The sequence below is a fragment of the Eretmochelys imbricata genome, chromosome 1 (genome assembly GCF_965152235.1).
Source record: "Eretmochelys imbricata isolate rEreImb1 chromosome 1, rEreImb1.hap1, whole genome shotgun sequence".
NCBI lineage: Eukaryota > Metazoa > Chordata > Testudines > Cheloniidae > Eretmochelys > Eretmochelys imbricata.
The window spans coordinates 102470118-102485761 of NC_135572.1; the positions used below are offsets into that span (position 1 = coordinate 102470118).

Genomic DNA, 15644 nt, shown 5'->3' on the forward strand with positions numbered 1-15644 from the left:
GATGAACCCTAAGAATTTTTAAGGAGGCCTGACCAAAAACACACTTCTCCAGCTTCGCATAGAGGCCACATTGGCATAGCCAAGGACAGAACGGACATGCATGGGTCCAGGCCGCATTCAGGCCAATAAAATTATCCACTGCACCTGAGACAACAAGGGCCTGCTGCATAGAGACTGAAAGGAAACACTCTGGGACACATAGCTAAGCTGATACTTGCAAATGCATTTGACCGATAGCACTCAGCACTCATTCAGGATAGGACCATGGCTCAAAACTAAAAGGAACTGTGAAGGGACACGCCCCCTATGAGCTCAGAGCAGGCCCTCTGGGCCTATGCTGCACTAATGAGGGGTATCAGTACAGCCTGTTCACCCTAGAGGAGGAGGGGCTTATAAGCGGAAGCCTACCATAGGAAGGGGTGGTGACTGGTAAGAAGGCTGCTCCAAGCACAGACTGCAAGTAACAGAGGCAGGCCATCCAAGGAGGAGACAGCCATCAACCACACTGTTTCTGGAACTTCCCCGGCTGACAACTAAGTAACACACCCCAGGAAGAGAGGTGGGGATTAAACCCCTTGAAGGGGCAATAGATTTTCAGAGACTGAGCCCTATCCGGGGCTGTCTTGTGAAGCTGACCCCTGTTCCAGCTAAATTCTCCTCTCTAATAAGGGACAGGGAGAAAGAAGAACCGGCCCTCTGCCAGGGACCAATTATCCCAAAAAAACTGCCCTAAGTGCAGCCACTGGGAGAGTAGAGAAGGTAAATGAAAGCCAGTGGGACCTGGGAGGGGTCTAGGGAGTCCTGCCCCCTCCTACAGGAACATTTTGTCAAGGTGCTCAGGCCAGTCCCCTTTACCAGGCCTGGGCTGGCTTGTTTTCCTGGGTCTCTTTGGTTTGGGTTCCTCAAGGGGGAATCAGAGATCGCACAACATAGTTTGCCACAATAGAAGTACAGGTTAAAACATCACCCTCGCTCCCTTGACTTGTGGAGCGGGACCCAATAGTGGTGGGCGTGGCTCTAATGCCTCCCATCTTCATTCTTCCTGTCTTTCATTCAGCTGACTGTCTATCCGGATGACATGCCCAGATCCAGTGGACTCTCAACTCCAGCAAGCTCATTCTTGATCTCACCCAGCAGGCCCCACTGAAACTGGAACAGCTGGGCTGCCTTATTTCACTCTGTGTCCAATGTGAGATAGCAGAAATGTCCTGCATAAGAGGCAGCTGGGTTGGTTTGACATGATTTGTTCTTGACAAATCCATGCTGACTGTTACTTATCACCTTATTATCTTCTGGGTGTTTGCAAATGGATTGCTTAATTATTTGCTCCATTATCTTTCCGGGTATTGAAGTTAAACTAACTGGCCTGTAATTTCCTTATTCCCCTTGTCATAGATTGGCAGTATATTTTCCTTTTTCCAGTCCTCTGGAATCGCTCCCATCTTCCAGAATAAGAACTAACTAAATGATAGATCTCAAAAAAACAGTTGTCAATTGGAAATCATCCGGAACGGGAGTGTTTCATCAGGAATTAGTATTAGGCCTGATGCTATTCAACATTTTCATCAATGATCTGGATGTAAATATAAAATCACTGCTGATAAAATTTGTAGATGACACAAAGATTGACATAGTGGTAAATTAGTATGAGGACAGGGCAATTAACAGAGAGATCTGGATCTCTTAGTAAACTGGGCTCATTCAAACAAAATGCATTTTAATTAGATCTTTGCAAAACTCAGAATTCCCATTTTTCAGGAAACATCTATATGTTGAAATTTGCTTTCTTTATGAATTGGAATAACAGTATTTTTGAAATTTCTTGTGAAACAGAAATTGTGAAAAAAAATTCATTTCAGGAAAAATTTAAAAATTTTGTTTCAATTTTTTCATTTTAGTTTTTGAAGTATTTTACATTAATTCACGTCAGTAGTAGCAATGCATAGTATGACATGTCAGATCATATCACAATATGACAACATAATCAAAATATTAATTTTTAAAAAATAATAATAATAAAGGGTAGATGCTACTTAACACACATTGAAACATCTTATTTTCTAAATCAAAGTGTTTGTGTCAAAATGAAACAGTTTGACACTTAGTGTCAATATAAAAAGGTAACTGAATATTTCAACTATTATGTCATAATATGACATAACCTGACATGGTGTATACATGCGGACTACTACTCCTAACAAGTTATGAAATAATGTAAGAATAATAGAAATAATATAAAAAAGAAAAATCCCATAAAATGAATTCTGAAATTATAACGGTTTGAAACAAATTTTTTGAAACTTTACTGAAATGAAATGAAAAGAAAAACCATTTGAGGAAAATGTGAGGGGTTGTTGGTGGGAAATTTCTTTTTTTCCAGAGGAGCATTTTCCAACAGAAAACTATTTCAGCAAAAGTTTTCTGATCAGCACTAGTTTTAATATAGTTGAATGAAAAATTATATATCTAGGAACAAAAACTGCAGCCCATTCCTACAGAATGGGGTATTATATCCTGGAAAGCAGTGACTCTAAAGGAAGATTTAGGGATCATAGTGGACACAGTGACCATGAGCTCCCAGTGAGAACCTGTGGCAGAAAGGGCTAATGTGAGCCTTGGATATACAAACAGAAGAGTAGTGAGGAGAAGTAGGAAAGTGATTTTACCTCTGTATATGGCAATGATGAGACTGATACTAGAAAACTGCATATAGTTCTGGTGTCCACAGTCTTTAAAAGGATGTTAAAAATTGGAGAAGAGGTACAGAAAAAAAAAAGCTACATACATTATTCAAGGGCTGGAGAAAATACCTTACAGTGAGATATTTAAAGAATTCTATACATTTAACTTATCAAAAAAGAAGATTGAGAGGTGACTTCATTACATTGCATAAGTATCTTCACAAGGAGAAAATACCAGGACCCTGTAAACTACCAGAGAAAGGCATAATAAGAACCAATAGCTGGAAGCTGAAGTCAAACAAATTCGAATTAGACACTCATTGTTAATAGTGAGAGTGATTAACCACTGCAACAAACTCCCTTGGGACGTGGTGGATTTTCCATCTCTTGCTAGCTTCAAATCAAGACTAGATGCTTTTATGGAAGATATGCCTTAGCCAAAAACAAGTTATGCTTTACTTAAACCCAAGTTATAGGGTTCAATGTGGGGGTATCTGAGTGAAATTTAATGGCCTGTGATATACAGGAGCTCAGACTAGACAATCAAATGGTCCCTTGGGGGCTTAAACTCTATGAATATATGAATTCTGTAGTATTTTTCTACTATCTATATATATTTCTTTCAGTATCTTAGTCCATAGATTTCTATATCTCATTCAGTTCAGAAGTGTTATTACTAACTTATACCTAAGGTTACGATTTTCTCGTGGATATTTTTAATAAAGCTCATGGACTGGTCACGGGCAATTAACAAACAATCACGGAAGCCGGGACCTGTCCCTGACTTTTATTAAAAACATCCCAGACAAAATGGGAAGGGAGGAGGATCCAACACCTTGCCCCCACTCCCCGCAGTGGCTGGGAGGGGTCCCCCTGCCGCCCTGCAGGGCTGGGAGCTGCGGGGGTGGGGGGTCCCGCACCACTCACAGTGGCAGGGGAGCTGTGGGGGCCCCTGTCACACTGAACAGCTCTGGGGTCCCTCTGCTGCCGTTGGCTGAGCGCTGCGGGGGGGCTCCCTCCCACCTGCTGAGCAACTCTGGGGACCCTCTGCTGCCTATGGCAGTGGCTGGGAGCTGCAGGGAGTGGCTCCCCACATGTGGCTGCTGAGCAGTTCCGGGGTCCCTCTGCCACCACTAGCAGCTGCCGGGAGCTGCGAGGGGCTCTGGCTTCTTGCATCAGCTGAGCAGTTGCAGGGGGACCCCTGCCAGCGGTGGCGGCTCGGAAGCTGTCTCCCCACCCCCCCGCACACACACACATCCGTGGCCGCTGAACAGCTCCGGGGTCCCTCTGCTGCTGCCACCGGCAGCTGAGAGTTGTGGGGGGCCCTTGGCTGCAGTCCCGCCTGCCAGCGGCAGCAGCTGGGCAGCTCAGGGGTCACCGCTGCAGGAAGGTTCCCTGCCACCCACGGAGGTTGGGCTGCTGCGGGGCCCCCAATGTCATTGAGGTCACTGGAAGTCACGGATTTTGTGACTTCCACAACATAATCTTAGCCTTACTTATTCCCAAGGTTTCAATGTCTATTTTTTTTCTGAAGTTCTGTATTTGAAACACCAAAGTCTTAAAATTTTGGCCTTTATACACATAATTTGGAGTTTCATTTGCTTTAATTCTTATTTTGCAAATTTTTCTGCAAGAAGCACATCTATAAAGCAACATTTCTTTCCTGACATCTTGACAGAGGCTGACATGTGGGTTCAAACAGTGAGGGCAGGTTATTGTTTGTTTCTATATTTACCTGTGTTGATGGTGCCAATGAGTTGTTTGATGAGGCGATAAATGTAGACCTAAGTACATACTGAACTACGCTGAAGTATCTTCAGCTTGGTCTCTCTTATAGCTTACTCGTCACCTAGATACCTTTTCAGTTTTATCACCAGCAGGAATATAAAATAAAATGGCTGCAGCACTAGAAAATTATTATATAGATGTTTTGGGCTTTGTAAAACCTATGATATAACTGTCTAAATTATCTCAGGATGGTTATGGATATTTGATGCTTTTGACATTCCACTGGTTTAGAGCTAGAGAAAAACAGATTAATATTTTTGTCTGATTATCCCTCATAACACAGTGACTGGACTGAACATACACACATATTAATGAATAAGAAGAATAATCTTCCCTATGAATAGATAGCTAAAGTATGACTAGCCCAGCACAACAATTACATTATCAGGAAACTTTATCAGATGGTGACACAAAGGCATCTGCAAGAGGTACAAGCCAATCCAAGGGCCATTTTATTCATATTCCCAAAGTAATGTGACTCAATGGGGTTCACATTATATTGATACTCAGCTTGTATTAGTCTGTACAGTTCTACTGACATCAACTGAGCTTTGATGATTACAGTAGGAGAGGATCTGGGTACTCAGAGTACCTAATTTACTTTCTATAACAAAAACATATCTTAATAGTCTTTATAACTACAGTAAAGATACAAATGGAAATGGCCAAAATATTGTGAGGCTAAAAATGCATCCACTTTGACTCTGAAAGATATCTCCACATGTTCTGTATTTAAAACTTGGACTTTTCTCTAGCAGCATAGAAATGATAGAATATAAATTCATCAATCATTAAAATTAATATTGTATATCAGACTTGCTTAGGTGCCAAACAAATCTAGGGAATAAAGATGGGCAACAAAATATACTGTATTTTTGCAGGGATCCAGTTTATATTTGAAAAATGCAATGCATTTTTAAACGAAAGGAAAACATGACCCTTTATAGAGACTTTTGAATGAATCCCAAAGACAACATTAAAGCAGTGTAAGTTGTTCAGCTAGTACCAATATATTCATCTGCTCTTTGAAATAATTCTTGCAGTGTGGATTTTTCTTAGCTTTCTCTTTGATTTTTCTCTCTTTTTTAGAAATCCACATAGTTACTGTTATTTATTTTCCTGCCACTGACATAAGACAATGTCTGAGATTTTTTTAATGTTGTTATTAACCATGTTTATTTCCTCCATTACAGGCTGTAGTAAGTTTTCAGATATGCCTGCTAATGATGCTGAGTCCTAACATTTTGAGAAGTTATCCACAAACTGCTTTCCTCCCTTGGCATCCTGCTGTTAATTGATTTATCTTGTTAGATTGACCTCACACTTGGTAAAGCAATCCCCATCCTTTCATGTATTTATACCTGCTCTTGTATTGTCACTCCATGCATCTGATGAAGTGGGTTCTAGCCCACGAACGCTTATGCCCAAATAAATTTGTTAGTCTCTAAGGTGCCACAAGGACTCCTCGTTGTTTTTGCTGATACAGACTAACACGGCTGCTACTCTGAAACCTAGATGACTAAGTAACTGGTGGATCTTGATAATAATCAGTAATCATTCTTACTTTAAACAAGGAATTTTGCAAGGGAGAGTGTTAATTTAATTATTATAATGAGAAGCAGGGTGAATAAAAGTCAATTACTTGAAAACAAGTTTTTAAATTATTTTATTTAATTCAGATTTTTTAATTTAAATTAAATATATTTTTTCTCTTAAAAATAAATCTATTTACAATTAAATCTGAAATTAAATCTTTAGCCCTAAAATCTAGTAAATTCAATTAAGTTAAATTTAAAAAATATTAAGCAGTAGACATTTGCTGCCAAAGTTTAAACAAAATCAAACCACTTTGAACTGGTGACAGCCACTGGTAAATCAGCTGGGACCAAAGTTTATTGAAGTGCTAAACCAGCTTTTGACAACAGTAGCCTCTTCTGCAGATGCAGTGAGAATATTTTCTTCATTTCAGTTTATTCAGCTACTTCAGTTCAATGATTAGTTCATTCAAAACTAAGAAAGCAACTGGGAACTGAAAAAAAGCAGGAATGCTTGTTTTCCTCCTTCAATCTACCAGCAGAAAAACTAAGTGTGAAAGGATGAGATAGTTCTAAAATTTTGAAGGGCATGGTGACCAGAAACAATCAGTTCAATTCACTAACTACAGAATTTCCTTCAAGAAATCAGTTAGTTTTAAATGCAAAACAGGTTTTGATTTAAAAAAAAAAAGTTTTATGTATCCAGCACATTTAAAATAGTTTTGTGTAACTCATAAAAATTTGGATTCCATTATCCATCTAAATAGAGTTTGATACAAAACATGAGTGAAAAATTAATCATCTAGAAAATAAGAAATGCATCATTTACCATTTTCTAAACTAAAATAATAAAAATGTAAAAATAAAAAATCTTTAAAAATGTAAATTAAACTATAATTGCTAAGATAAAATGGTATAATTTCTCCTCTTGGTGAGCAAAGAAAAGTACTAGCATGAAAGCTACATTTAATTGCAAATCAACATGTTTTAATGGTTACCAACCAATGACAATCAACCTCGTTTTAGGAAAATTGAAAGTACAAATGCAAAACAAGATTTAAAATTGATTATTTAAATCAAGGTTTGCTTCTTGCTGATTCAAACTCATGATTTACATCACTTCGATTTAAAATCAATCCACCCTGATGAAAAGGGAGTTGTTAGAGCAACAGAAACAGTTTGACTCTTTCCTCCTACCAGTCCATATAGGATATTCCTGAGGGAATTCTGTGCCACTGCACATGTGCAGAATTCATGTCCCCTGCAGATTTCTTTGCTTCCCACTGCATAGGCGCTGACTTCTTCTGGTGCTGGTGGGTGCTCGACCCGCCCCGCCCCACCCTGACTCCACCCCTGCCCCGCCCCCTCCTGCCCCCATTCCAACGCCTTCCCCAAAGTTCCCACTCCAACTCTACCCCCTCACTGCCCCATTCAACTCCTTCCCCAAATCCCCACCCTGGCCACGCCTCTTCCCCGCCTCCTCCCTTGAGCGCGCCATGTTCCTGCTCCTCCCCCCTCCCTCCCAGAGTTTGCTACAGCTGTTTGGCAACAGCAAGCGCTGGGAGGGAGGGAGTAGCGGAGACACAGCACTCAGGGGAAAAGATGGAGGCGGAGGAGGAGGTGAGGCAGGGGGGCGGGGTAGGGAGCTTAGCTACCGGTGGGTGCAGAGCACCCATTAATTTTTCCCCATGGGTGCTCCAGCCCAGGAGCACCCACGGAGTCGGTGTCTATGCTTCCCAGCAGCGAAGGCACATTGTTTTGGGTGCCCCAAGCAGCCAGAAGAGAAGTAAATCACTGCAGGGCAGGCAGGGCTGGGGATGCCCTGCTGGGTGATCTCCTACCATCGTGCAGCCAGTGGCCTGTGGCAAAGTCCGGAGGTGACCTGAACAATGTATCAGATTCGGGTCATGGGCAGCCTGTGGGCATAGAGTGAGCTGTTCAGTATCAGGGATGAAGGTCAGAGATAAATCCAGGGCCAGGCCAGGTCAAAACTGCAAAGTCAAAGTCTGTCACCAAATTGAAAGTGTGAGGCGAGTATCAGGGTTGGCCCAAGCCAAGGTCAGCAATGGTCTTAAACTGAAGACAATACACCAGGGATCAGGGTAGGGAGTTGAGCATAGATCAAGAGCTGATAATGTGTGATTGAGAAGCTGTGAGACAGGAAGTGCAGAGGTCTGCATTGCTCAGACAACTCCCAGAAATGGCTTCCCAGTTTATATGGGGAGTGCCAGCCAATCAGGAAATCACAGAGGGCTAACGCTCATGTCCCTTGGGGTGGGACTTCCTGCATGGCTTAGCATTTCAGTACCTATTAGTAGCAACCTGCCTGGGACTCTGGTGGTAACAAGGAAGCTGCACCTCCCTTGAATCCTTCAGACACTAGTTCTATCACTCTTCTGGTGGTTAAAAACTTTCCCAACAAGAAAGGAAATGGGTACAAAACATAGAGCAATCAGCTAAAGAAGTGCCACAGTAAGGAAGTCCACTGAACAAAACATTAGTGGGAACAGAGCTGTAACAGTGTGATAAATCATGAGGGAAAAGCTGCAACAGCAGAGATGCAGTCAGATAAGTGATCATCACAAGAGAATGTGAGTGAGAAAATTGCCTAGGAAGAAAAGAGTGTTTGCTGTAAGCAAAGAAGCCTGGCAGCTAAAAAGGAGACGAGTTAAGAGAGGAAGCCAAAAAGAAGTATCATCCAACAGAAAAACTTTTCAGCCTTTGGGAAGAAGGTCAGATTATGCTGATCTCACAGAGGGAGGGAATAGCTCAGACTTTACGTAGTGCACTGAAGTATTTCTATTTGCCAGAGTTGACATTACAAAATAATTGAGGCGGTGGACAGGATGGAAGTGGTGGAGTGTGGGTGTCAGGGATGCTAGAGAGGAAGAAGAGGTTGCAGTAGTCAAAATGGGCGCTGATCAGCACCTGAACAAACTTTAACAATCTGGATAGAAAGGAACAATTGGGTTTTAGAAATGTTTTGGGGAAGTAGCAGCAATATTTTGACATCACCCCTCTCCTTCTTGATCAAATAATATTCCTGTAGCTACTACAGCAAGTGCTTATTTGGAAAACAAGTATTTACACAGTATTTTGTATTAGCAGCTGTCCAGAATGTGGTAAATGTTTTGTCCTTTTTGAAAAAGAATTAATAGAATTATTTACTTTTCATTTCATTTCCCCCTCGCGTGTTTCTTTCTGAACCCCCACCTCTTGCCACACACCCAGTCTTCCTTTCTTCCTGCCTCCCTAGATGTAATTCCCATATGAAAGTTCCTTTTCAGGGTGGCAGCTCCAATCCCTCTGGTAGTTCTGATTTCTGAGGGAGGATCTTGCTTCCCATCCCTCCTAGCAGAGGTAACTAGACAGGGTCTTTCGTGTTTCCAGCTACTTTTACCAGACTCCAGGCCGCTCTTCACACTGAAGAGCATGAAAGCATTTAAAAGAAATCAAAATCAAGGAGAAACCAATATCATGTCACTTACCAGCTATTGCAGACTCCCACAAAATGATCTACAGAGCCCTACATGGAACTCACCTTGGAAATCTCTGTGCTAAATAAGCCCTTTCCTTCCTTTGTGTTGACATTTTTTCAGATATTTCTAGACTTATTTCCATCAGCCATCCTTTGGCACAACTTATCCAAGTTATCATAGATAGGGCTGTTAGCGTCACCTATTATTAAGATTACCCAATGCTTCTCACATTAAGACCCTGTTTTCAGTAGCTTATAACGTTGCCAAAAACTTTAAATGTCTGGTCTCAAATTTTCCATGGTGGTTGTCAGCCCCAGACTGAATTTTTACAGAAAATTTCAGTCTAAATATTTCAGTCATTTCTGAGAATGAAGCTAGGTAAAATATTTTGCCCATGTTATAAATTTCCGGAATCTTTTCTTTGAGAAGCTCTAGCACAGGAGTTCTCGAACTGGTGGTCGAGGGGTCGCGAAGTTATTACATGGGGGGTCGCGAACTGTCAGCCTCCACCCCAAACCCCGCTTTGCCTCCAGCATTTACAATGGTATAATGGTTTAAATATATAAAAAAGTGTTTTTAATTTATTAGGGGGGTCACACTCAAGAGGCTTGCTGTGTGAAAGGGGTCACCAGTACAAAAGTTTGAGAACCACTGCTCTAGCATATCCATGCTTTGGAACAGGGATTTTAAATTTGGCACGGTGGTCATCCTGATGTCAAGCAAGCATCTTTTGTCATCCCTGTTAATCTTTACAAACTTTAGTCAAGTCATAAGCCTTTGAAAAACAGCAATTTGCACATGTTCAGTAGACATTTGCTAGGGCTTAGCAGCTAAATACCCTGAAGATTCCATCAAAACTAAGCATGCTCCAGCTTGGGGCTCATGATGGCTTTCCCTATTGTTGCAGCTCTGTGCTGGGTCCAGGCACTTGAACTGAGAACTTGGAGACCTGTCTCTCCTGTACTCTCATTAACCCCCCTGCCGGACCCAAGCAGCATGTAGGGGGAAGTTGCCTGATTTGAATGCATTATGATAAAGTCTTTACATTGTCTTTACATGATCACATACTTTCTACACAGGATACCTGCCTCATTAAGTGTACAGGATGGAGCTCCTCTGGGGATGAAACAGGGTTGTGTACCGAAAAGAATGTTTTCTGTGGGAACCCTGCTTCATTTGTTGCAGAATTTGGAAGGTGTGTAGTGAATGAGGCAGGGGACTCCAGGAACAGAAAGGAGGATCTCACAGTTAAGGCAGCTGCATGCTGCCCTCAATAATGGGATTCTATCCCTGCCTCTGCCACTGGTAACTGTGTGTTCCTCATTTTCTAGGTGCCTCCCTTGAAACTCTGGGGTCTGATCTGCAGAAATGTGGAGCATTCATAGAGGCAACTGAAGTTATTAGGAGCTGGGATTGTAACATATACAGTGCGATATAATGCTAAGTAATCTGAACAATCAGATCGTAGGTATCTCATATTGGGCACCCAAAATTAGTGGACATTTTTTACCTTAGTCTCTCTGTGCCTAAGTTCCCCATCTATACCATGGAGTTCTTACCCTACCTTACCTCTGTTCATCTCACAGAGGTGTTGTAAAAGACAATTAATCAGTGGTATGAAACACTTAAATACTCTAGTGACTAGTGCTACAGAAAAGAAGAGGAAATTAATAATTCTCTCTTCAGAGCAGGGTTTGAATAGTGTGCAGTACATTAGGCATGAGATTCACACACTGAACACAAATTATTGCACAGCTGCTCATTAAGTGAGCCCCATCCATCCTGTGCACTGAATGAAGGGTGAGAACAGTAGAAAAAATAGTACAGGATCATGTAATTGAAGACTGTCATAATGCATAAACACCAAGGAGCCAAATTAAGGTTGCACAGACAAGGACCTGATTGCAAGGACTTGATCTAGGCCACAATTCAGCAACAATGGCTGCAGGGCTCCTCCTGCTTCGATGTGTGTCTGGCTGGGTGGCTGTCTCTCTCTCTCACACACACACACACTTTCATGGAGACTGCAGCCTATAGCCATAGCAATGACTCTAACAAATTTTTTTTCAGATGTATCTGGCTACACCGTTTTGTGATAACTGATGGCTTTGGCCTACTTTTAACATAATATGTCCAATCTACACTCATTAACATTAGTAGAAATTTCCCATATTCTTTGAGAGAATACACCCCAAAATGCCCATCTATAGATGAACTTACCCTGGCTGCGTGTCATTTGTTACGCAATGATAGGTAAAAGTTCCAAACATCTGAACTCCTAGAATTCCGTACAGAAGCAGAAAGAATAGAAGGAAAATTGAAACACTCCAAATCTGCTCTCCAGAACGCCTGGTAAGAAGATAAATATTACATTACGTATTAATAAATGAAAACTAACCCCCAGAAAAATTTATTTAGTATTTGTATTACAGCAGCACCTTGATGCCCTCGTAATGGACCCATTGTGCTAGGTATTGTTCAAACACACAACCAAAATATGGTCCCTACCCCAAAAATCTTATAATCTAAGTACACACTATAAGACTGGCCATACTCGGTCAGACCAATGGTCGATGTAGCTCAGGATCCTGTCTTCTGAGAGAGGCCTGTGCCAGGTGCTTCAAAGAGAATGAATGGAACAGGGCAATTATCGACAAGAGGCAAGAGATACAGACAGGCAGACAAGTACAAGAAAACAATGAAACAATATACCATTTTATACCACATGGCTTCTACCCACAAAGACATGGCAAAAACAGCTGACAGTTCAAAAATAAATGAAAAAAAACCCACCTGTTAGAAAGACCTATTTCTTTATCCTGAAATATGGCATTCCTTCCCTAAAATTATGTTGTGCTACAATGCAGACCAAGCGATATTTAGTGCTGGAAAAGTGAGCTTTAAAATAGGTTATCAAATTCAATATTTGGACTAGAAATGGCAGCCAAGATTTTTCCAAAAAGGGGTGCTTGAAGTTACGCTTCAATCAAAACTGGCACCTACATAATAGCTTAATTTTGAAAGTGCTGAGCTTCTAGCAGATTCCAATTGCTCCTATCCTACATTTTTAACTTATCATTTTCCCCCTCTCCCTCTGAGATCTGTGAATTTGGATACTTAGGACCAGATCCTCAGCTGGAATAAATCCAAAGTGCAAGAGGACCCCATGAGAAGCTGATCCATGGTAACTAAAGCAACCAGGCCATGCAGGAGAAGAGATTAGTTTTTTAAAAAAAAGACATAAAATGGATAAAAAACTCTCATATTTTTCTGACTGGGTTTTTCTGAAAAATCTGATAAATACAGAATACATGATAGTGTAGCAAAATTAATCCCCAAAGGGGGCCAATAAACTCCTCATTCTACACTACCCCATTAATCATTTTGTATAATGCAGCTTGACTCTGTCTGTAAAGGTAGGACGGCTTATCGCCAGGAGTCCAAATGTAAATGGAGAGAGATATAATTAACTCTCAATATGATCTCAATTATCGTTTCATAAATAATGTCATGATTTTAAGGTTGATAATCCAGGACCTTCCTGGTTTAGATAAAAGATGTATGTATCCTACTTAAAAACTGGAAATCTCCTCTTCTCCAAGGGATTCAGCTCCCATTTTTAATCTTTATTGGACTTGAAACACCAGGCCTTAACACCTCCTATTGGCCCAGGACTAAATTTAATCCATACTGGGCCTCAGCACAGTGTAGTTTCTGAGAGTGTGGAGCGGAGAAGACAACTCTGAAAAAAAAGACTAAATATTTTTGTGTCGAGCTGAGCATTTTTTGGTGTGGATAAACTGCTGGATGTTTGAAGCTGATGGGTGGTTTCAATGTCAGAAGCAATCCCAAAGGATCTGGGTGAGTGCAGAGTGGGCAGAGTGCAGATGAAGTGGTTAAACATACTTGATAAATGCTATTTATCACATAGCTCTACAACAGAGACCGGCAACCTTTGGCATGCGGCCCGTCAGGGAAATCTGCTGACAGGCCAGGACAGTTTGTTTATCTGCAGTGTCCGCAGGTTCGGCCGATCGCAACTTCCACTGGCTGCAGTTTGCCATTCCAGGCCAATGGGGGCTGCAGGAAGCAGCGGCCAGCACATCCCTTGGCCCGCACTGCTTCCCGCAGCCCCCACTGACCTGGAACAGTGAACCACGGCCAGTGGGAGCTGCAATTGGCTGAACCTGCAGACGCTGCAGGTAAATAAACCGGCCCGCCAGCGGATTTCCCTGATGGGCCGCGTGCCAAAGGTTGCCGATCCCTGCTCTACAATGTATCAGCCGGCTATTATCATCATGTGCTATGCGTGATATTTATTACAGTTTAGTGTGTATGTGTGTCTTATTGTTTTAAAAAAGATATATGTAATAGGAGCACCCACACTTATCTCTAGATGCTCCTTCCAATATGTAAAGGTCAATGGAGCAGATCAAAAATTCTCACAAAAAATGTTATCTGTTTTCTGTCTCTCTTATACTGGCAGTTGATATTTTTCAAAAATGCACAATTCTGACAATTTTTTTTGTCCAGGTCTAAATCTTACAATCAGATTTTATATTCGGTTCTTTAATCCTCCTCCCAGCTGCTTATACAATCATGTTAAAGAACATTTTAATTTTAATTTATGTTTACAGATAAATTATTCACTTACTTTAAAATATTTGTTATCCTGGTTCTTGGAAGCTCAAAGCGAAAATATATCCGGAATGCTCGAATCATAATAAGAGGCCTTGGAATCCGCAGCATGCCCCAGGGTGACATCTGATCAACTATCTCAGCGATTTCAAACACCTATGATCAAAAGAGGAGGGGTGTTTCTACTATTCCTGCACAGTCCACAGCAGAACTAAAATTCAGTTGCAAATTTAACACCAGTAATTTGGGCTCGAATAGAGACTGGGAGTGGCTGGCTCATTACAAAAGCAGCTTTGCCTCTCCTGGAATTGACAGCTCCTCATCTATTATTGGGAGTGGACTACATCCACCCTGATGGAATTGGCCACGTCAACACTGGTTCTCCACTTGTGAGGTAACTCCCTTCTCTTCGTGTGTCAGTATATTTATGTCTGCATCTGTAATTTTCACTCCATGCATCTGAAGAAGTGGTGTTTTACCCACAAAAGCTTATGCCTAAATAAATCTGTTAGTCTTTAAGGTGCTACCAGACTCCTTGTTGTTTTTATCAGTACTCTTGTAACAATGTTTGTATTTGTGGATTCACATTTATGAAGGCAGCAAAACTATTTTCATGATAACATTTTTCACTTTCAAAGTCCCTTTTGGATTGCAATTTTCCTTTTTAAACTTTTCTTTTTTAAAAAAAGAAAGTTTAAGAAAAATCCCCTCAGCCACTTTTTGAATTATCTTAATGAGAAATAAAAATATATTCCACCCATGTTCCTAATCCTTCTAACTCAGACAACTCAAAAAACTTCCAGCGGTATATGCAAGAAGTCTTGAAGAGGGATCTCTCGATCTCTCTCTCTCCCTGTTCTTTGCTAAGAATGAAAAGTTTTCTTTTCCAGTTAATGAAATTAACATCTGAAAATGTTGCAAAGACCATGAACAGATTTTCACTGTTACAAAAATGCACACACATAGCCAGCTAATCACACTGTGTTGTGGGATATCTTGCAGACAACAGATTACTTCAGGGAATTTGGAAGCATTCTGAAGAAAAATATCCAAGCCATCTTCTGTGAGATCCTTCCTGTCCCTCAAGCAAAGGAAGACAGAAAGCAGAAGATTCTGGAAGTCAATTACTGGCTCAGTAAGTGGCGCAGGGTGAAGGGTTTTGCTTTCATGGAACATTGATCCACGTTCTTGGGGGTGAGGAGACTGTATAGTATACCTAATGTTCCATGTTTTCTGTTTTTACCTATTTTCACTGTTAAATTACCAGGTTTTTTTATTAAAGGAGTTCAGGTTTTTACTAATTCACACCCGTTTATCAATCCACTCAATATTTTTTGGGATACTTATTTTTGTTAAACACTAATGCAGTCCAGGATTGTTGTGTCCTGCAGCTCTGAGACTGAAGCAGTTCCGCAGTGTAAAACACAGAATACACACACGGTGGAGACTGGAAAAATCAAAAAACGTTAATATCACACTACGATTGGCTCACAGGGAGACGCTACCCACCTATTTCTTTGCAT

The 15644-nt window shown here is 41.1% G+C and overlaps 1 protein-coding gene across 2 annotated transcripts in view; it reads right to left on the reverse strand.

The window, feature by feature from the left end:
- NALCN (sodium leak channel, non-selective) overlaps positions 1 to 15644 on the reverse strand; it is a 330584-nt gene that overhangs the window by 283473 nt on the left and 31467 nt on the right. For both annotated transcript variants that reach the window (XM_077807053.1, XM_077807052.1), the window contains exons 4-5: positions 14138 to 14277; positions 11704 to 11832 (exon numbers count right to left, since the gene is read on the reverse strand). In XM_077807053.1, the coding sequence (XP_077663179.1) occupies positions 11704 to 11832; positions 14138 to 14277 (269 nt within the window). The remainder of the gene's footprint in view (positions 1 to 11703; positions 11833 to 14137; positions 14278 to 15644) is intronic.